The 23,324-nt window shown below is 38.2% G+C and overlaps 1 protein-coding gene across 1 annotated transcript; it reads right to left on the bottom strand.

Moving 5' to 3' along the window:
- Nucleotides 1–6,870: 6,870 nt before the first annotated feature.
- Nucleotides 6,871–22,207, bottom strand: LOC139740207 (uncharacterized). The gene is made up of 9 exons (XM_071650792.1): nt 22,070–22,207; nt 20,859–20,991; nt 18,986–19,140; nt 17,692–17,853; nt 16,290–16,420; nt 10,655–10,757; nt 9,354–9,571; nt 8,406–8,492; nt 6,871–6,988 (listed from the first exon to the last, which is right to left on the bottom strand). The coding sequence occupies exons 2-9, from the start codon at nt 20,962–20,964 to the stop codon at nt 6,871–6,873; spliced, it is 1,080 nt and encodes a 359-aa protein (XP_071506893.1). The 5' UTR covers nt 20,965–20,991; nt 22,070–22,207.
- Between the last annotated feature and the right edge of the window lie 1,117 nt (nt 22,208–23,324).

The raw sequence follows: 23,324 nt of genomic DNA, 5'->3' as shown, positions 1-23,324 counted from the left end.
CGGAGAATATGAAATTTATGAAATACTTACAAAAAGAAGGGAATTTTAATGTCGCATATAAGTGTTTCGGGCAAATGTAAACCTAGCTGACAATTAATGAATTAAAAAAGCGGCTTTTACATCACATTGTCTTAAGTATACACTGGTATAATGATATTTTACACATTCAAATGTAAATGACAAACACTACACAACCAGTCTTCAGTCAAAATATTCAGGCTTTTATTTTGCGTGAGTTTATATATTTCTTTAACCATGATTACAAATCAATATTCAAGTACTTCAAACACCTAACGACAGTTGTAATAAATTCTTTGGACACATTCGCAATACTTACGACTTACACAAAATGAGAAAAATACACCCAAATGACCCCATTCATATATTGCAATAATAAATTTCTCACTTCTCTGAGCTGACATTATAAATATTCCACGACACGACACGGCACGGGTACGCTTCTTTTTTCATGGTGCACCGCAGGTATGTAAATTTTGTTTGCACTTCAATAGTGATAGTAACAGAGCGGACAGGGAGTTTTCGCTACACGACGCAGCCGGTAGTTGAGCGTGCCGTATACAAAATTTGCTTCTGCGCATGATCAGATCCGAGAAACGTCCCGTCCTGGGGAAAAAGCCAGCCAGCCAGCCAATCAGCGATCTTGTCCCCACGCCTCCGTCCTAGCAGGAAAGCGAAACTGCTTAGATATAGGGACGGGAGACCGAGTACGGGGACGGGAGTCCGAGTACGTGGACGGGAGTCCGAGTACGGGGACTGTCACAGCTGATTGCTTCCGCGTATTCTTCCCGTCGTGTAGCGAAAACTCCCTAATGTATGGTGGAACGAGACACAAGGTACAATCCTCACCAAATTACCATTGTCAACTTCAATCGGCACACTGAGCTCTACCAATGGAGCGTTTTGGTATGCATATACAATATAGTACTTTTTGTATCGGTAGGTTTTGGTATTTAAATACAGAAAATAGTTATAACTATCCTGAGCAAAACCAGGATCAAAGATTTCCAGATCATCACCGGTAAAGACCGCCGCACACTATACGACTATCGGTCGCACGACTGACCCGCGACTGTGGATCCGAATTAAATCATTATAGCGTCAGAATAAACAGGCTTGTTCATTTCAGATCCAAAATCTGTCAGTCGAGTTACCGAAAGTCGTATAGTGTGCGCACTGTACGACTCATGACTATACGACTGACAGACTATTCGGATCTGAAATAAACAAGCGTGTTTATTTTGAGGCTATTGAGATTTATTTCGGATGAAAAGCCTGTCAGTCGTACACTCGTGAGTCGTATAGTGTGCGGCGGGATTAAGACAGCTTGAGATTCATCGCGACACTTACACCTGGAAGATTATCCTATCATCACACACATTTCATGTAGTGTTGAAGCACACACTGCTCCTCTAGCACCGTAGCCCCTCCGAGTAATTATGGTGTCTCCTCGTAGCAAACACTTACACAATAGGCGCGGTCACATCACTGCGTGGCAAAACTTTGAGATCTTAAAAGATCGCGATCTTTAAACTTCTTTATCTTTAGCCAGTCTGACCGCGCTTTGCATGTAACAGTAGTTCTGTTACTAGGAAGAAAAAAGATCAGTCTGTCCGGAGGAGTTTTATAACATTTTTTTTTTAATACTTCTCCAGAGAAGGAGGGGATTCCGTGAAGCCAGACGTAGTCTCCACCGAGCATATCCCCGACGACAAGATACAGAATGTTTCGGTCTATTCTGTGATACGGTCCACATGTACATGTGGGGTGGGGAATTATTTGATAGCCCTACACAAAAATCTTTTCCCCTAAAGTTTGATCAAAGAATAACAATTGATATGCAAATATAATGAATAACCACCACCATCAAGCTATGCAGATAGATATAGTCGTGTTTAAAGGTGCCAAGTTCCTTGGAGGGAACTTTGAAATATTGATCTCGTGGTTGCTGCTTAATAAACATGCAACTGCCTCCAAGCGGTGGCGTAAAATAATCTAAATTTCAAACAACAATAATTTTTTTTTTTAAAGAAGGTCAAAGAATTGTCAGCAATTATGATTGTTTTCTGTTCCCTAAAAACAAGAACAAAAAACAAAAAACAAAATAATGATACACAAACCAACAACGGACTTCATATATACTGCGTCACGCCGAGTTGTTTGAATTCAATAGGTGTGTCACTCATGTTGTTGAGGGATAATAGAATGGTTGATTATCGAGTTGTGAGTAACGTTGTACATGAGTTTAGTTGAATAACTAAAAAATGGAAATATGAGAGAGCAATTACAACAGTAATGTGTCGGTGTCGTCTATACAAACGACCTTTGATGATGATTATGATGACTACGATAACAGAAAACAAGAAGCAAAAATCACGATCATCATGATCATCATCATCATCATTATAATCGTAACAACAATGTCATCAATAGTATCATCAATAATAATGAATAATAATGAATATCGGCAGCATGGATAAAAACAGATTCTTTTACACATGTGGCACATTTTGTATTCCCACGGACACCAACTACAATTTTGTATTCAAACAAGTAATGCCATTGATAGTTCACAAAATTGCATACAATACTTGTACAATGAGTATCAAGTGAGAATAATCTGACATCCAGTAATGAAGAAGAATAAATTAGTAAGAATTTCATATGGCTGATCACCGAAGTGAGAAATGCCCCAACGCGCAAACATGCATAGAGGTATTTAAAGTGGGCATAACTGGCCATAAACGCTACAAGATTCTACTGGGCGACTTCTGTGTCACAGTACTGTCATTGCTGTTGTACTAGGCTACGAAAATGGTAGTTACCATGGCAACAAAACCACTTACAGCCAGCTGACTGGTTGTATCCCAGTTGTTGCCCTGGCAACTCGATGAATATATCAATGGTGTGCCCTTCCCTGTGGTACACAACTACGAAGGTGCACTTCAACCACGGGGTATCCACATGACATTTTTTCTCTTTTTTTTAGAAGGTGAATGAATTGATGAGCTTTAAGCGCAAGTGTTGTGTGAAGGAACTGTACAGGAATATATGACTGAAGCATACTCCCACATGCAGAATCTCTTCACCAGAGTTTAATACCAAAGTAAAGGAACATTCAATATGAATGAAATGGGAGAGTATAATGAAAGACGAAAATCATATGTACAAATGTCAATGTTAATGGCACATATTATAGCTCTACCAATGTATAAAAAATAACAAGACATTTAATTGGTGACTTATCTAGTCATTGATTCATCACACACAGTTAACAGATACAAACATTTGCCTCCCTATATCAACCCACCACCAAAGAATAATATCTCTGATACAAAATACATTTGTTCATTTTAAAAATGGGATTAACACGCTGGTACATAATTGACTAGAAAAAATGACACCACATAATAAAAAGAACATAAAAAAACCAGCACCTTAACCAATATACCCCATCCTTTATTCATTCAAGCATATGGCACAGTGTACCTGGTCGACACCGTTTCACTGGAACGAACCACGAGTGGTCGGCATCATTCGCCCGTTTTCTTGTGTGGGTGGGTAGGGGACCACTTCACCGGGTTGGCACCCTGCTCTTTGCGATGAATGAATGAAGTGGGATCCTTTTGCTGACGTGCGTGTGTCGTGGCTAACACACACACGAGAATTCCGTTTTATGTCCTATCCGAGGGACAGAGTACTTTGCCTCTTACTAGAGGGGACGGAATGCTTACACACAACATATACCACGTCCTGATTACAAGACTGTAATGCACCCTATTATAAGCCTCCGCATTTGTGTGACCATGCATCACAAAACCAACAAAAGGTCGCCAGACATGGGTTTTTACTCGTTCAGGGCAGATTCGGAGAGACCAGACTCTAAGCTTTAAAATGATGTATTACTCAATTCAAATGGACTCTCTTAAACTTATCTAAAATATTGGAAAGAAAGGCCTATTCAAGCGCTTAATCTTTCTCAAACCGTGCTAGCTGTGCAATGAATGGGACAAAAAACAATCTCCGCAGCATCAACAATGATCAAGGGATTATCAAATCAAGCTGAAATTCCTCATGCTCTATTAGCACACTCTTCCCGTGACTAATAAACAACTTTTAAAGCAGTAGCTTTATCCTTTCAAAAGTTCTTAGAGTCAAAAGGGAAGAATGTATAAAGGGTTTTTAAGAAATGACAAATTGCCTCTCAGACATACCTGATCACACTAATCTAAAAAAAAAAATTGTCGAAAAACTGCTGAAAACACACTTTCCCATTCATTTTATGATCCCAAACTTAGGAGTAATGTAGGATAAGAATAGCTCTTACAGAAAATATGAAAAAGTCGAGATTGACTTGGCTGACCTATTTCACCTATTTTTAGTCCTCACGTAAAATCACGAGGTGCAACTTTTTGTTGGTTTTGTGATGCACGGTCACACCTGTTTTGTACATGATCGAATAGGTAACTCTACACCATTTTTCATTGGAAGACTTTGTTTTTTTTTCCACAATCATAATCATTTTTCAGACAACATTTACATCATCAACACAACAGTATGACACATCCTCTCTGGCAAAGGAACTTTAGTTTCTGGAAAAAAAAGAAATCATATTTTTTATGCTTTTTTGTGGGTGTGCATGGCATATAATTCTCCCAAAGTAACTTCAGTCATATAAGCATGAAAGCCCCTCTAATATCCCCGTAAGATGATTTTCCCATGGGATGCCAGATCTAATGGCGAAATGACATTTTTGTTTTTTACACTAGTCAGATGTCACTTAAATTCCTGACAGTCTGCCACTGTATTTAAAAAAAAAAATATAATGTTAAAATTCTATCAAGCAGTACATGATCTGAAGTGTGGTAAAGTTTGTGCAGCACTTGTCAAATGCTGGATTTTCTTTATACTCTCTTTTTAGTGTAAAATTAACCAAATCCCTTATGACAAAAGAGACAAAAATATTTGTTATGACAAAATTTGACTCCACACTGCAGCAAGCATTCTTCTTTCCTATCAGTGATTGCTTTTGCTGGACACACATATCAACATTTCATTCCAAACTTACTACAAAACAAAAGTCAGGAAAGTCAATAGAAAACTCTACATATCCATACGAGACGAAAAAACAAAACAGAAATGAGCACCGAGTAATAATAAAAATCAAATATGCAGCATGGCTGGCATTTAGGCCTACAGCTAGTGGTGTCAATTGCAACGTATCCTGGGTTTCATAAACTTTGGGCTTAAATTCGATAGTACTTGAAAAATTCATCATTTTTCTCCATAAATTTCTCCCTTAACCCCCAGTCTACTAGAATCTGTTTGGTCTTGTACTGAGTCCATGGGACAAAAGAATCTTGTAGGGGATGGGTTAAGAAGTCTCATCAAAAGTCTCTGCTGACCATTGGTGACTATACAAATCAACACGGTAGAAAATTAAATAAGCTACTTCTTATTCTTTAGATTAACCTCCTCCCCCTCAAAAAAAACAACAAACAAAACCCCAAACAAAACAAAATTGATTCATTCACATAACCTGCCTATCTCTAAAAATATCCCCAACCATACATTTTGTTTACCTTTTTTTTTTTCTACTGGAAACGTGTCTGATCGTGCTGCCGTCACAAGTCGAATATGCTGTGCAAAAAAAACAGAAATGCTGTCGGCCATTAAGTAATGTGCTCCAGGCAGCTTCGGCCGGAGTTTAACCTCTCTTTCCTTTTTTTCTTTATTTGTGAGCACACCTAATGGATTTTACTGGGACGGAATCCCACCCAAATTTCGTATTGCATATCTCAAACAATGAACCCCATGCATAGTGCATGCATACTCAATGGAAAAATACACAAAACAAAACAACATTCTACTTAACCTATATCACATAATCTACACTATTCTTTATGGCCCTTTCCTCCAATAGAGTTGTTCATTTTTGTTTTGTTTTGTTTTGTTTTGTTGTTGTTTTTTTTTTTTTTTGGGGGGGGGGGGTGAGGGGGTAGCCCACAGCTGCATCCACTTTCATTTCATAACTTGCATATGTGAATGGAAGGAAATGCTGTGATCAAAATCACTAATCCCTTACATACTGGAAGCTAATGGATTGTGTAGAAAGTTTATGGGGATTTAGAGTCTTTTAGGGGACAAGTTAATGCAATGGTGCTTCACGGGTGGTAAGTTCATGGGACTCACAGCTATTCAGAGTAGCACACCATAACAGTAATAGAAGCCTCAAATACATTAGATTACAGTAGGGTCAATCAGTCACAGGCAGTGACACTTCCCTATTTGATAAGGCACAGTGGAGCAGTTTGATAACACATTCAAATACATTTGTATCATGAATACCTCGATAACAAAGACTTTTGCCTGACAAAAGGAAATTTTGTCTGACGTTTGCCAGACATCCAAGCAATCAATGCCACACAAAATGCCCAAAATATTCCATCAAGTATGCACAGGTACATTGCACATGGAACAGTCTCTTTACTAGGTCCATACAGAAAAATGCCCATATAGAATTTGCTTCTGAGTCAAGTGGCGTTACTGTTTCTCAGTCATAATTCAATATTGCATATTGGACTGTCTACAGTCTGGTGCATTTATTGGATCAATGCTACAAGTAATTCATAGACACGGACCAGACCTGCTAATGATATAGAAAACTTGAGAAGAAAAATGCATTACAGAAGAATCGCTCCCTAAACCAAGGGGTGTTTCCAGCTGATTCTCTTGGTTTGGGTGATTCTTTTGATTGTTTTGCTTGGATGTAGTTGTTGTTATAATGTTTGGGGGAATGGGACACTCTCTGTCGTCGAGAGTGAGAGAGGGAATTTTGGGAGTGTGGAACACTCAGCTGGTTTCGCCCCCAGGCTCCCCTGGCTGCTGTGCACGCCTCGCCTTGAGCTTCTGCCAGTATCTGTTAACCTCCGTTCCTTCCCACGATCGACTCACTCCAGAGGGGAAGTACCTTATACAAAGAAAATGGAAACATCTATTAGGAATACATAAGGAAATATATATAAATATACATATGTTTGTTTGTTTTTTTCTTCACAAGGATACAACACTACTATTACTACAGTAACTATTACTACAGCATCTTCTACATCTTCTACTACTACTACTACTAAAGGGCTGCCAACCTTGAGTGAGAGTTTGGCGCGAGACACTGTGAGGGAGCGGAGCGACCACCTGGCTAGCGCCTGGCGGCCTGCTGTGCGGCCGTACGTACACAGTCAGTGTATGTAAAGCGATGTAAAGCACACGTCATAGCCATACATGTACTGTAATTTGCCAAAAGTACAAATTACGCTCACGTGGTATACGTAGAAACCAATCGTAATCCAATAGCTTGTCTTTGCGCGCGAACCGAAAACGATTATTAGTGGCTAAGCTTTACACCTGTGTGGGAAAATCTCGATATTTTGGGCTTGGGCATATCGATATTCGGAATATCAGAGAATTTAGAGATATATTTATTTTTGTAGTCACGTACATTCCATTTTGGGGGTTTAGCGTGAGATTTCGTTTATCAGAGTGAGACAGTCAAAATTGGTTGAATTGCGCGAGTCTCAAACTCAATGCGTGAGAGTTGACAACCCTGCTACTACTACTACTACTACTACTACTATCACTACTACTACTACTACTACCACTACTACTAATACATCTACTGCTGCTGCTGTTAACTACTAGTAGTATTACTATTACTGCTACTACAACTACTACACCTACTACTGCTAGTACTTATACATCAACAACTACTAAATACTACTACTACTAAGCCTTCCCCTAAGCCTTCTCCTCAGTAGAAGTAGTAGTAGTAGTAGTAGTAGTAGTAGTAGTAGTAGTAGTAGCAGTAGTAGTAGTAGTAGTAGTGGTGGTAGTAGTAGTAGTAGTAGTGATCTATCTTTTCATTTTTGAAGCACCATAAGCACTAAAAGGTGGCCCTGTGCGCTATACCAGTAGCCACTATTGTTATACTACAACTGATGATAATAATGAGATTTATAGCTGTATAGTGGTAGTAGAATTAATCACAATAAGGAATATAATCAAGGGTCCTAATAACAGCATATGCGATACAAATATACCACACGTGCTCACATTTATCACATTATAGCATTTGACACATCTTAGCAGAGATTCTCTTTCTTTGTCCTAGCTGACAAAGAAATGTGTAAGAGTGTTGGTTCAGTACTCCAACTCAGGGCAGGGAGGTGAGACGAAACCTCCCTGCTCAGGGCTAGTTCATTGCAAGACAATGGACACCATGCAATGGCAACTGCATACCATGGACTATTAACCAAAATGTGAAGTCCTATCAAAAGTTGTATACAAGAATAGATTTATGACATGGAGACAGAAATATTTTACATCGCTACCTTTCCTGGATGTGCACTAAGGCCTTCTCCTCTGTATCACTGAGTTTGTTGTGTGCAACATTCAAATTTGATTCCACGTACTCAGGCCTGTTTGTGTAATAACGAGTGGAGAAAAAAAGAAGAAGAAAATTGAATGTGACAGCGTTTTCAGAACTCTGCATTTTGAAGTCTTAATATATCATAGTATACTTTTTGTGCTCTCAACTTACTTGTTTGTTTACTTTTGTTCTTGATTAGTTTTAGGTTTATACTATATCCCTTATCGAGACTCTTGTGACAGTTATCTCTTTTATGAACTACGCAATCCATCCCTGCAGCCCTTTTGACACAACACCAACATAAAATACATGGTTGATGATATTCTCTTAAAATCTCCATCACTATTGCAAATTCTGAAATCATTCAACCATATATCATGTCTCTAATCTATAACATATAGCTTATGCTTCAAATGTTAGGATTGACAGGACTTTATCAAATATATGAAGAATTTCAATGCACTTTACCTTGTGCATTTGTATTCTTCAAATTTATTTATCATTCATTTGGCAACTCTGAATTCTTACTGCACATACCATGAAATAAAACATGACATGGAAATGACTAAATGCATAAAATCTACATGATTCAGGAAAAAAAAAAAAAACTTTACAATAATGTGCTAAGAAACAGGCAATTCAATCTTTTGCACTGCAGTGCCAATTTAAGAGTCAGTGATATATTCAGTGATTACAAGGTTTTGACATCCTTGAAAAGAAACAAATAATGAAATATGTGAACAAGCAAGGGCTCAAATCAAAGGGAATTTCTCACTCCAGATACACCTTGAAACTCTACCAATGAGTAGCAAGAATTACAGTTTCAGAGTTTAACAGCACCAAATCACAGAATTGCAAAGTTTCTAGGTATTGACGGGTCTAACATTTGCTAACGACTGATTGGACTGACCGATCCAGTCCGACTAGGACCGTGGAGACATCCCGGTGGGAGAAGGCATAATGCAGGGCAAGTTTGGCAAAGTCCACAGAGTGCTCCCGACAGTAGCTGGAGGCAGCCAGACACGTCTCCTTCACCTCGTCTGAGGCAGGGTGCCAGGCAGGGGGGCCCTGGGGGGTGAGCAGCCCCATGGAGAGGGGGGAGGCTGATATCAGTCCTATTCCTCTCTCCTACAAATGGGGGGGAGGGGGGGGGGGGCAGATGAAAAACAAAAATGACAGTACTGTTAAACCAGGAACATTTATTCCCGGCATGAAGCTTTTGCAGATTGGAGCTGATGTCCCTTTTCAAGAATTGTCGACCATGAAGAAATTATGATTATACTACATAAACATGCATTGTGCAGACAAAAAAAACAACAACCCAACTTTCATATACATTTTACTTTTGTGAATTTTGGCTCTTTATGAAATTCATTAAAGTTTCATGCAATTTCTGGTTTTACAATAGAGTAAAGGCTAAGAGACTAGCCTTCCACACATTGGTGCATTTTTGGCTCAGATTGTGACAACTCATCAATTTCTTTCCGTGATATAAACAGTACTAGATTGAGAGTGGAAAACAATGAATTTGTGAATTAATGAAGGAAAAAGGTGAAAGAAAAGATTGAATAAAAGAATGTGAATGATCAAAAGTGCATAGAATGAACAAATGAATGAATACCCAAATGTCACATCTACAATATGATGGCATGAAATATGACATTTTGAGTGAAGTACTGATCTGACCAACTGACTTCTTTGCGCCCTGAAATATTCCCCATCCATAGGAAAGTATGATGAACATCAATGGTAAGCAAAGAATGAGTGCACGCAGGTGTAAAAGCAGACAAAAAAGTCAGGAAACACATAAACCAGAACTATATATATGACACTTGTCAAAAGAAGATTATTTTAAGCACTGAATAAGCCATAAGTTGAATTACCATTTTTTGTACAGTTAGTCCACGTAATACACAAAGAGTAATGTAACATCTGATGACGATGATGATGATGATGATAATGAATAGGAATGATGTCTCATTGGGTTCTACCTCAAATCTTTTCTAGATTTTTTTTTCAGCAATGTACATATGGTGATGTAACAGTGCAAGGGATAATTAAGTTCCTGGCTTTTAATCATGGTCCCAAAGAAGATGGGCTACTCTTTTTGGCACTCGTGACATGGGAATATGAAAAAAACAAACAAAACAAAAACAAAACAAAACAAAAACAAAAACAGACAAAAAGTTGTACTTTTAAGGTCAAACTAACCTTGAAGAATGAAATATGTTGGAGAAGGGATGAATCGTTGAGATCTAAATGGCAGTAGGACAGCACTGTGTCTATCTTCACTTTACTCCGCTCAACAATTTCCCTGCAAATATTGTGAGAGACATACACAATTTGTTCCATACTTCTTACGTAATGTTACATCAAAAATTCTAGTACCTTGTCAATAATAAACAAACAAAAGAACAAACAAACATAATATTCACGGCCATTACTGGTGGAAATCAAAATTACAGTTCAGGTTGTACATAGAGAAGTATGACGGGATCTACATAAAAGCAAGCTTGTGTTGCTGTGCTAAAGCCCCGAACAATCAGTGTTTGTGAATGAGAAATGGAGAGCAGATAAGAAGTTCAGATCAGATAAATTGATAATACCAAACAATGGAAAAGAGGAATGCTTAGGCCTATATGATAAAACTAAACTAAAATGTGAACAATATTTGTGACTGAATTCTAATTTGTTTCCAGGATAAAACATGATTCGTATATCATATACTTTGCAAAGCAAATGGTATAGGAAAGTTGAAAAAAAAACCCCACACACAAATTCAAACCAATGAACAAAAAGAAAAAAACACCATAACAAAGCAAAATACAACAAAACAGCCAAGGGCATATGACACAAGAGTACAGTATTTGTACACATCATGTGAATACATAAAATTGCTATCCACTGGTTTATCCTATCAGACGCATCCATACAAATTTTCTGTGAAGGTCTCAAGGGCTGCTGTTATGTGTTCATTAGCAAGGCTGAAATGAGCAGTTTTTCTGATGCAGAACTGTTCTTCAAGGCTAACGTCATCATCTTGTCTACCAAGCAGGGAATCCCCTGGTGTCATATCTTTCTTTTCGTCTTTAATTTTTCATTTTTCTCTTCAACTTTGTACCATCATCAAGACACTACTTCTCTAATTTAGGATTATGCAATCATCTGCATCCATAACAATACCACACTGGGGTTTTGGAGGCACATTTTGAAGCTGCATGATGGGGGGGGGGGGGGGGTGTTTTCTACTTGTAAGTTGAAAAAAGGAGATATTTAGTGTATGTTTTTACAATATACTGTATGCCCATAATCCAAATGTAAAATCCTTATGCATATTAGCAAAGAATGAATACTTAAAAAAAGTTTGTTATTTCTCTCTTCCTTTCCCAATTCTTTGTGTTTAATCGATTTTATAATTCCTTGTTTGCAATTCTTTGGTTTTTGCATTACTCAGTTTAATAGTTTATGATAGCAAAAAGGAATGTCATGCAAAGAAATTCATACAAAGAGAGATTCTTCTGATGACACCTATAACCCATATAACCCATAAAAATAATTGGAAAGAGCCATTTTTTGTGATGTTTGTCCCAAATACATGCTATATCTCTGCAAGCTTACCCCTGATTTGTGCAAACTAGGCCTCAAAATGTGCAATAGATGTGAAAGAAAGAAGAGTCGTGCAATTTCAGCGTCACATCTTTTTTCTGCTACAGAAAACACACACACACACACTCACACACACACACACACACACACACACACACACAAATCATGCAAAATGTTGAGGGGGCTTTTTTTAGCTCCTCCCTCCCCAGTGTTTAAACTATTGAAGAAGAATCAGTCCACTGACACACTGCTCTTTTCCATACCCCATTCTTTACCCCTCTAGCATACCATGTTCACGTATATAACATGCTGTGTTCATGTGAACAACATGCTGAGTTCAAGTGTACTATTGCTGCATTCATGAGCACAATGGAATGAGAATGTGTCTTTCATGTTCATAAGCCTGTATATAGATTGCCACACTCATGTTTTGCCCATTTGAAAAACGGAGTCTAGGGCAATTACCCCCTGGGCAATTACCCCAGACCCTTCCCCTGACCCTAACCCTAATCCTAATCATGAACCTAATCCTAACCCTAACCCTAACCCAAAATCTAGACCCTAAACCTAAACCTAAACCTAATGCTAATCTTTACTCTAACCTTTAATATCACTAACCAGTATTTAGCCGGGGGGGGGGGGGGGGGGGGGGGGTGTTATTGCCCTCGGGGGTTAATCATTCTGAGACGGAAAGAAAAAAACATTTTCCCATGAGAGAGAGAGAGAGAGGAGTCCAATACAAAAACCACAAAGGCCCAATGCTGTCTGTGCTCATTGATCTGTGTTGATTGTACTAGGCGATGTAGAAACTTCAATGGGAAGAATCTATTCTTATCTGCTCAATTGTCATTCCTCAAGATAAAAAGGAAAAGAGCCAAAAGAATGTGTGCGTGTGTGTGTGTGTGGGGGGGGGGGGGGGATACAGCCCACAACCCCATATCTGGTTCCCTTTGGATTATCTGCAAGACTGATTTCATTGTATACTAACTTCTTGGAATTTTTTTTTTAATTAGTTGTTTACACAAGATGAATTGGAGAATATGACACACTTAATTTAGGGTGAATTTACAGTGTCATATACAAGGCATATTCTGAATATTGCACATATATTCTGTACCTTCCTGTAAATCCTTCTCTCTTCTATCCCATGTACTTCTATCCTATCTGATCTCTGAAGGTCTCCATACTCCCTACCATCTAGGTGGTTATCTCAACATTCTGTTCCCTGGAAAAGATTAATCCACTCCATACTGAATTCTTAAATCCCCAAAGACTTAATACACAGGCCACCAGGTTCCGGTATGGAACGAGTTAAGACTTCCCTGACTTTGTTGTGGAGCACTGTTCACACAGGTAGATTCCCCATGCTGGCAGAACAGACGCATCCCCACACTGTGGTATAGGTGCTTGTAGGGATTCACTGTTTCCTTTGTAACTTCAGTACGGTCTATGTGTTTTTATAATGGTTTGTCGATTTTGATAAGATATTTTTGCATTTAGATTATCTATTCTTTTGGTATATGTGAATCACAAAACCAACAAAAAGTCGCATCCCTTGATTTTACAAAATGACTCAAAAAAGATGAAATGGGTCGACCGAGTCAATTCTAAGTTTTTCATATTTTCTGTAAGAGCCATTCTTTGTCTACACTATTCTTAAGTTTGGGATCATAAAATGAATAGGAAAGCATTTTTTTCAGCAGTTTTTCTACAACCCTCTTTTTTGTAGAGTATTTAGATCAAGTATGTCTTAGAGGTCCCTCTCCATTTCTTGAAAATCCTTTGCAAACTCTTCACTTTCAACTATAATAACTTTTGAAAAGATAATGCTACTGCTTCGAAAGTTTGCATTAATCATGAACAGAATGCAGGCTCAATTTCAGCTTAATCTAATAATCCCTTCATTCTTGTTGCTTCAGTGGTTTACAGCCTGTTTTTGTCCCATTCATCGCACAGCTAGCACAGATGGTAAAGATAGAAAACGCTTGAATAGACCCTGTACTTTAGAGCCTCTTTTCTCAGTTCACACTTTTCCGGAGTGTGTGCTTTCTTTCAACTATTTAGATAGGTTAGGAGAATCCATTTGAACTGAGTTATACATCATTTTAAAGCTTAGAGTCTACTCTTTCAGAATCTGCCCTTGACTAAAAAATCCATGTCAGGAGACATTTTGTTGGTGTCAGTTGGTTTTGTGATGCAGGGTCATGTAAGGAATTTAAATTGCAATTAAGCAGACATGATGATGTGATGTTAAGTTCTGTGAAAGAACTTAAATTTGTACAAAATCAGCAAAAACAAGGAAAAGTAGAAATTACGCGGAGCGTAATATATGTCCCCGCCGGAAGTAGCATTTAGTAGCAAAATGTACAATATAGGTAAAAAATCAAGGTCAAAGGTCAAAGAAGTAAAAGGTCAAAACTCTGTGTAGATGTTTTGAAGCCCTCACCAAGTGCCATCACATAAGGCAAACAGAATCGAAATTGGGTTAGAAATGGCGAAGGAGTAGCATTTTGTAGCCAATGTACAATATAGGTAAAAAATCAAGGTCAAAGGTCAAAGAAGTCAAAGGTCAAAATTCTGTGCAGAAGTTTAGAAGCCCTCACCTAGTGCCATCACATAAAGCAAACGGAAGTGAAATTGGGTTAGAAATGGCGAAGGAGTAGCATTTTGTAGCAAAATGTACAATGCAGGTAAAAAATCAAGGTCAAAGAAGTCAAAGGTCAAAATTCTGTGTAGATGTTTTGAAGCCCTCACCTAGTGCCATCACATAAAGCAAACGGAATCAAAATCGGGCTAGAAATGGTGAAGGAGTAGCATTTTGTAGCAAAATGTACAATATAGGTAAAAAATCAAGGTCAAAGATCAAAGAAGTCAAAGGTCAAAATTCTGTGTAGAAGTTTTGAAGCCCTCACCTAGTGCCATCACATAAAGCAAACGGAATCGAAATCGGGTTAGAAATGGCAAAGGAGTAGCATTTTGTAGCCAATGTACAATATAGGTCAAAAATCAAGGTCAAAGGTCAAAGAAGTGAAAGGTCAAAATTCTGTGCAGAAGTTTTGAAGCCCTCACCTAGTGCCATCACACAAAGCAAACGGAATCGAAATTGGGTTAGAAATGGCAAAGGAGTAGCATTTTGAAGCAAAATGTACAATATAGGTCAAAGGTCAAGGTCAAAGGTCACAACTGAAATTCTGTGTAGAAGTTTCAAAGCTCCCATGTAGTGCTATCATATAAAGCAAACAGAATCAAAATTGGCTCATAAATGACAGAGAGGTAGCAAATTGAACATTTTGATCACACACGGACGCACAGATGGACGGACAGACGGACGGACGGACACACGGACACACACACGTACGGAGCCCGTTTCATAGTCCCCTGCTCGAACTCGTTCGGCGGGGACAAAAAAAACCAAAACAACAACAACAAAATTTTGCAATTTCACTCAGAAACACTTATCCTGATCATCTAAACATGTTGACAATATAGGGATAGATTGAGTGATCTACAGGCATTCAATAATTCTGAAACTAAAATTTTCAATGATATGACCACAACTGAGCTCTAATGAAAGTGATTTTTTTTTTTAAAATAATGCCTCATGATATACAAGCAATAATGAAAATTATGTTATGCTAAAAAGATCGAACTAACATCAAACCGCAGGTTTTTTATGATTCTTAGATTGGAGAGGATGAGAGGATCAAACTTTGACTAAAACCAACTTGGCAAGTGCTCTTTAGCAACTGTGGGACTGGATATTACAATAATAGTGTATACTTTTATAGCGCAACAGTCCATCAAAAGATGCTCATGGCACTTTTTTAGGTTAAGGTTAGGAGAAGAAAGAAAGAAAGAAGGAAGAGAGAGAGAGAGAAAAAAGGAATTATGTGACATCTGCACTTTTTTTGTTTCCTACAACATATTAAACAGATATGTTTTTAGGAATGTTCTAAATGATTCCACAGAGGATGACTGGCGAACAGTGACAGGGATATCTTTCCAATCTTTTGGTCCAATGTGGGAGAAAGAACGAGTTCCCCATGAATGCTTAACCTTAGGTATCTGAAATGAAAAGGAAGTGGATGATCGAAGTCTGCGAGGAGGGTTATAACAATATAAAGAATTCTGGAGATACTCGGGTGCAGTTGAGTGAACCATATGATACACAAGAAGAGCAATTTTGAAAATAATTCACTTTTCAACAGGAAGCCAATGGAGAGAACGATGAAAAACGCACCTTAGAGTACTGATGGGGTAGCCTGTGATACCGATAAATCTCGCCTTCCCAGCATCCCTTGCCCTTGCCAAAGCTGGTAGAGTCTCTTCCAGCACAACTTCAAGGCTTGGTGCAAACTCAACATCATGAGCCTAGAAGAAGTGAAGAAGAAACAACAACAGTCTAAAAACTCACCTGTTTATGGCCTCCATTTGATTACTCATCACATGTATTTTGAAATTCGTATGTTCTTTATCTCCTTCACTTTCTCTTCCTTCCTCGCCTAGGGCACTCTGCAGAGTGGATTTGGCTCTACATAAATCATATCAATTATTATTATTATCATTCACAACAACAAATAAAAATCATTCCTCCTCCCATGGTAGGGAGATTTTTCATTTTTAGGGTTGCCAGCTTGCAATTTTAAGCATACTTTCATGCTCTATTTTTTCTCTCTTTTTTTCTCCCCAATAATTGGGGGGGGGGGGGGGCTGCATCGTGTTGTCAAGTAGCTCTAGATTACTCGAGGACGGAGCCCTTACAAAGTGAAATGGCATCCCAATAGGATCATAGCATCACGTAGCTCTCTGTGGTGTGAATTTGAGCGGACACAAAAATAGCCTAGAACTGACAGTGCAAACTCAGATGACGCGAGGTTGATTTTTACGAGCAAATTTGCACATGTGCAGAACTGCTTTTATGTTTTTGGTTTTTTTTGCTCTGAATGTATGCATCGCAAAAATCTAAAGCTCCCTATTGTGTCGACTGGTGAAGAAAACCCACCTGCACGCCAGGCAACCAGCAAACAATTTTCATGAATTTATGTATAATTTGAATTTTGTAAACAGGAACTATAAAGTCTTTAGACTTTTCACCTGTCTGTGTGTTTTTGGATGGCAATAAACATGATCAATTTCAATTTCAATTTCAATTTCAATTTCAATTTCAATTTCAAAGCACAAAAAGGGTTAAAGACCTAATAGGGTGGGGATTCATGGTGGCCCAATTAATTTGTTGCCCACTAAATCACAAACAGCACCAACCAGCAAATAGAAGCATCAAAACGAACACTCATCGGTAATAGTCAACTCCGGTCTAGATTAGGATATGTGCTAAAGCTATACAAGTGCACTCCCGTTATAACGAGCATAGTCATAACGAAATTCCAGTTACAACGAAGAAAAAATTCAGGCCATAGCGTTATCTACACTATGCATTTTTTATTGCTTATTTGTTCGGTTATAGCGAAATTTCGATATAACAAAGGGAAACTGCCGGTCCCGAGGACTTTGTTATAACAAGAGTCCACTGTACATATTTGTTACGGGGATTCTCAAAAGTATCTGAGCCGGGCCAGCCTTCCAACTCCACAGTATCCCTGAGCTAGCTGGGTTTTAAAACGACGCATGGGGAATGCACCAACCTGGATGATGTCGACGCAGTCTAGACCGAGCCGGGCAAGACTCTCGTCCACGCTGCGAGCGGTGCGTTCCGCTGTGAAGTCGAACATTTTCTCCACATTTGTCTCGTAGCGGCCCACCTTCGTGGCGATGAAGTAGCTCTCTCGCGGAATGCCCTTCAGTGCCTTTGCACAAATACATGATTAGGATGCAACATTAAGCCAATTTTCACAGAGGCAAGAAGAATCCTCACAAGGTAATCATGTTATACTGCTTATTCTTGTGGAGCAAAAGCAGAATTAACATCCTCATCTAACTAGTATTGCAAAAGAGATTGCTACAACAGTTGACATGCAAAACAAAACAAAACAAAACAAAACAAACAAAAAATCTCAAGGCATAAAGAATATTATTTTGGAGTGATTATTCATTCATTTTTTTTTTTTTTTTATAAACAAGTACATTATCAAGGAATCTATGGATATCTAGAATAAACAGAAAGATTTGAATATAAGATACCGTGGTATATCTATTAAATGTTTCAGAGCCCATTGATCATGACGGCAAAACAATTATTCCTTGTTTTCCTTTGTACAGCAATATAACCTTTCACGAGTGACAAAATCAAATAAAACATTCCTCATCCGTTTGAAGTTGTATCCCAAACTGTAAAAAGACTTCAGAAGGAATAGTCCATGGAAGTAATGTCCATCAATGCTTGCAGTGAATTTGAAGCAGTTACAGAACTGTCGAGGAAAGGGAATGGATTTGATTCTCTTTCCCCTGTCACTCTAAGTTGAAATCTGGTTGAGCAAAGAGATGAAATTTAGCTGTCTTGGATGATATATTTATACCTTGATATTCTTTTATCTTACATGTTATTTGCTCTAGACTAGATTCTCCCCACTCCCTATTTCCAAGAAAAATTGTTATTTGCCAATAAAAGATGGATCAAGCAAGCTCTTCAGATGTAAAATCTTCACAGGAAATCTTGAGGCCAGTCTACATCAAACCAACAACACGAACCTATCTCAATACAGTGCACTCTCGTTACAATGAACACGGATATAAGATAATACCAGCTACAATGAAGTAAAAATTCAGGCCACAACATGTTTATCTATTGTTCATTTGTTCAGTTATAATGAAATTTTGATATAACGAAAGAAAATTGCTGGTCACAAGGACTTTGTTATAATGAGAGTCCACTGTACTAGTATGCACTTGCTGTACCACACCATGAAGCATACAATTTGAGATTATACACTGTTTTTATAAATCTGCAAACAGCGAAGGGAAATGTGTCCCAACACTTACCACGCCCAGTCGCTCCTCGGACTTGCCTTGGCCGTACCAGGGAGCAGTGTCGATGTAATTGATGCCACTGCAGAGTGCCTTTTCTACCGTAGCCCTGCATCTTTCCGCAGATGGGCCCTCTGTGCCATAATATGGGAAGCCCAGTGGTGAGGCACCTGCAAGACAGAAACAAAATTGACCCCCCCCCCAAAAAAAAAAAAAAAAAAAAAAAATGTTAGAAAAATCAGAAAGTGTGTAAGTAAGAGGTGAATTATTAACATATCTGTCAACTCTCAGCTCATCGTCACAAACTGTATGTGCAGTTAGGGCAAAAAGTCAGAAAATTTATTGCAACTATTCGATAAGATGTTTTTCCATGCTGCGACATGACCGCAACACAGAGGGATGAATCATCTCCAGTGGACAGTACTGTATCCTCCAGATGTCAGACTTTTACTTGAATGTGAATTGGTGTAAAATCAAGAGATTCATGTCAAAAACTGTTTAACTTAACTTGAGGTTTTGTTGGGCAATGACATTTGGCAGATTTTCTATTTATGTTTTATTTCCTAAAATGACATTTTCTTCCCATCCAAACAACACCTTACATCTGATGATGTAGACTGCTTCTTAGGAAATATCTTAGATGACTAACTTGTAAAGCTTCTGGAGTTAATTCTGCCATTATTAGGATCAATATGTTAATACCACACGATACAAAAATTCCAATGAGGGTATTTTTTTTTCCAGCACTAAACATATTTGCATTCAACAGAGCCAAAGATGCACAGCATGGTGCAAAAGCAATGGAATCTACCAGAAGTAGGGTTTTTCTTTGTTATCAATGTAAAAGTGGAAATTTTTGCACATTTCCCATGACCAGAGACTAACGTGAAAAAAAAAACATGATAAGGGCAATTCCGCAGTTAGGTGGACATGACATGAATAAAAGAAATGTGCCTCTTTATCTTACTCTTTAATTTAGGTATCAACTAATGCCATGGATGTTCACCAATCACTAAGGTCTTTCAAATTCAGTAGATTTTATTTTTCGTATTTATTGATTTTGCGAGATCTAAAACCATCATTTAAAATGTACATGTGGGACTGGGGATGCTGAAATTCACTTAAATGCAAATTACAGTTGGTTGCTCTGAAATTTTTCCCTCAAATTTTTTGCTAAAAGGTAAAAGATGAATACATTTAAATACTCCAGAAGTCATGTGGCATTTTGTCAATTACAAAAGGGTGAAATGACCTGCGGAATTACTCCGGACAAATGTAACGTTACTAACCGTAACGTTACTAACCATGCATTTGGGGGTCTAGCTCATAAATTATCGGTCGAACTGCTAAAAATATTTGCGTGAACATTTGTCATGATGCAATAATTGAAATTAATGCAACACTTTGTTTGAAGCAACTTGAAATTTTGCACACTTTTTGTTACAAGACAGTGACTTTTTTGTCATGTCCTTTTTTCGTAACGTTACTAACCAGCCCTTTTAGTTGCCATAGCAATTCTAATATTTATTTGATTGTACTCATTCTTTTCTATATCATAGACCTGGGGAGGATGAACATGTTTTAACATGATTTTGACTTGAAATGAATAAATGGTGATTTAGTAGTAAAGATAAATATCTAAATTTCTTTAAATGTAACGTTACTAACCGCGGAATTGCCCATAACGTTTTTGCTTGTTATATGTACCACTATGTAATGTCTTGATTCCGTGGAATTACAACAAGTGGAATTACAAACAAGTGAAATTCATCTTACTCAGGAAAGCGCAAAAAAATTACTGGTGCAAAAATATCTACTTTTACAGTATATAAACCACTACCTTTGTGCAATTATCATCACCTAACAGTGTTTACACTAATTATCTTACCAAATCCTACAGCAGAAACGTCCATGCCCGTGTTGCCGAGGGGCGAGTACCGCATCCTGGAGACTGCTTCCTCGTCATGGAAGCCCTCCACGTATGTTCGGATCATGATCTCTTCTGTCTCCGCACACTCAAACTGGGTAAAGAGTACCAAAGTGTGATGTCAGAATCATTCATCGCCATGGAAACTGGTTCTAAACAATCTCACCTGGCCCACGCATCTGTGAACACTATTGTTGCTTACCATGCTCGTACCCTGAATCCGATCCAAGCTATTTAACAAAAGACCATGACTTCATCGCAGTGGTACGGTACTCTCTGAGATGATTGATAGATTTTGCAGAGTGAATTTATGTTAAAGAAACCCAAACCCAAAAAGCAATGGGGATTGACAGGTGAAAGCAGGAAATTATCAGAACACATCAGGGAAAGTTTATGGAAAAGCGGACAATCTATGCTGTGCACGTATGCAAAAGTTACAAATATTTAAAGTTTTGGTGGAGTAATGACTGGATAAGGAGACTACTTCAGTTTATGACATCATGTGTGGATAACAATTATAAAGAAAATATAAAGAAAATTCAACATACTTTCACTTTGCCTAACTTCTTTCAGAAAGCAGGGGGAATGCAATTATTAGTGTGAGGGACAAGTTGATCGAATATGACAAATGAATTTATTAGATTTAGTACATGTTGTTAGTGATATGTCATATGAAACTAAATAATTACTCTGTATTTTACTTACTATTACTAGTCTAGATCTAGACCCTACTATGATGGTCTACTAGAGTGATAAAAAGCATGTCCATACAATGATGCATCATGTAGGCACCCGACCTACTGCTCAACACAAATTGTAATTATCAGGCTTTCTTCGTCAGGCAAATGAGTTAAATTACTAGGTCGGTAATGATCTGTAATCCTTGATGTGCCCACGCCCACTACCATTTACTAGTTAGTACAGTAGTCGTACAAAGATGATACACATCAAATGACGATGTTCACCACAGGTAGACACAGTTCATTGTACAGCCTTACAGCCTACAGGATTTATCCATTTGATTGCCATTCATTGGCAATTGGGCAATCTTTTCGTACAGTAAAAATAAATGGGAAAAAATAAATAAAAAGTAATGAAGAATCTAAACTGACTCTAACACATGTTTTAGCTGTCAGCAGATGACTCCCATTGGGGGTCCAAGTGCAGCTTACCAGTATTCAAGAATGGAGTTAGACAGTTTTTGCTGTCTGCTATGATAGAAGCTGAAACAACACTACACAAAAGTCTAGATATGGGACCATGCCAACTTGATCCACGGCGGTCTCGCGGGTGGTAGGCTGTACCAGAGAGGGGGCGTTGACAGGCACACGTAGAGCCTTGGCATCTCTAGAACAACGATACCGCTCACTCAGGTTCAGCGTGTCACAATCACGTCGGAGGCCACGACGGACGACGTGAATTCTGTTGAATGAATGACAATCCCTGTTATGTGGAAAGGGCGGCGCGGGGATCGGTCTGCGAGGGGGGCGGGGGAAGAATTCCCAGGTCAGTGGAAAGTCAACAGTAGGGCAGGAGTCATTACAGGGGAACTAGGGCCTGTATAGTAGTGTTAAAAAGTATGTTTATGCTTCAACACAAAATATAGACTTAATACTTGGTACCTTGAATAGTAATCCCCTTATTATCTGCTCATGGTCAGTTCACATTCAGACATACACCAACGACCACTATTTTATTAGGACCTATTTTTTTTTTTCCATATGGTCTTTTGGGCCAGTTGTGGCCATTATGATGAAAGGTGACTCTAAACTGAGCAACACATTGATCAACATATTTAAATAAGTAAGTTTAGGCCTACCTTTAAAACAAAAGAGTTTTTGTGAAAAAGAAAAGGCCCGCCAGAGTCCTTCCTGAAAATTGCCCGCCACTAAAAGCAACGACTACAGAATTCAAAGAGAACTCTGAGAATTAATTGAAATTCAGAGAACATAGGGCCTATATGATAATGGAAAGGTTTGTTCCTAGGTCAGGTGATGAATGTCCATAGATTATTTAACATAGGTCTAACATTGCAAATTGGTCTGTTTCGCGAACATTTTTGATCCCAACTTTAATTTTAATTCAATTTTTGCATCCAAAGTTCTCTACAAGCTCACCTGTTATCACGAGTGACCAACTCCTAGTTATTTTTTTTTTTCAGTACGAACATAATTGAATTGCTTCATTAAACTGCTGTAAACCAACTCGTAAGCTTACCAAATTCAAACTTTTCCCCATTATGTATTTTAATCATGTTACTTGATTTTCATGAATCCTTTGAGTGATCATAATCAATTGTATTTATGTACTATTACAATACATGTATATCTTTTAACTTCAATTTCAAAAATCTTAGAAAAGCTTGTTCACAAACGAACTCTTAGATTCCTTATCAACTGCAATATTCTTTCGAATTTTCAGTTTGGT

Source organism: Diadema antillarum, unplaced genomic scaffold (assembly GCF_040938485.1).
Source record: "Diadema antillarum isolate AM-2024a unplaced genomic scaffold, OU_Dant_1.0 seq00000840_RagTag, whole genome shotgun sequence".
NCBI classification, from domain to species: Eukaryota; Metazoa; Echinodermata; class Echinoidea; order Diadematoida; family Diadematidae; genus Diadema; species Diadema antillarum.
Note: the sequence above shows the minus strand (reverse complement) of the source record. Positions and strands in the feature narration are given on the sequence as shown.

Excerpts from the sequence above, each read along its gene's own strand:
- LOC139740207 (XM_071650792.1), bottom strand. The coding sequence starts at position 20,964 with ATGATCCGAACATACGTGGAGGGCTTCCATGACGAGGAAGCAGTCTCC. Across the intron at positions 16,421-17,691 it reads ACTGCGTCGACATCATCCAG|GCTCATGATGTTGAGTTTGC; the intron begins GTTGGTGCATTC and ends CACTTCTTCTAG. Across the intron at positions 9,572-10,654 it reads AACATATTTCATTCTTCAAG|GAGAGAGGAATAGGACTGAT; the intron begins GTTAGTTTGACC and ends CCCCATTTGTAG.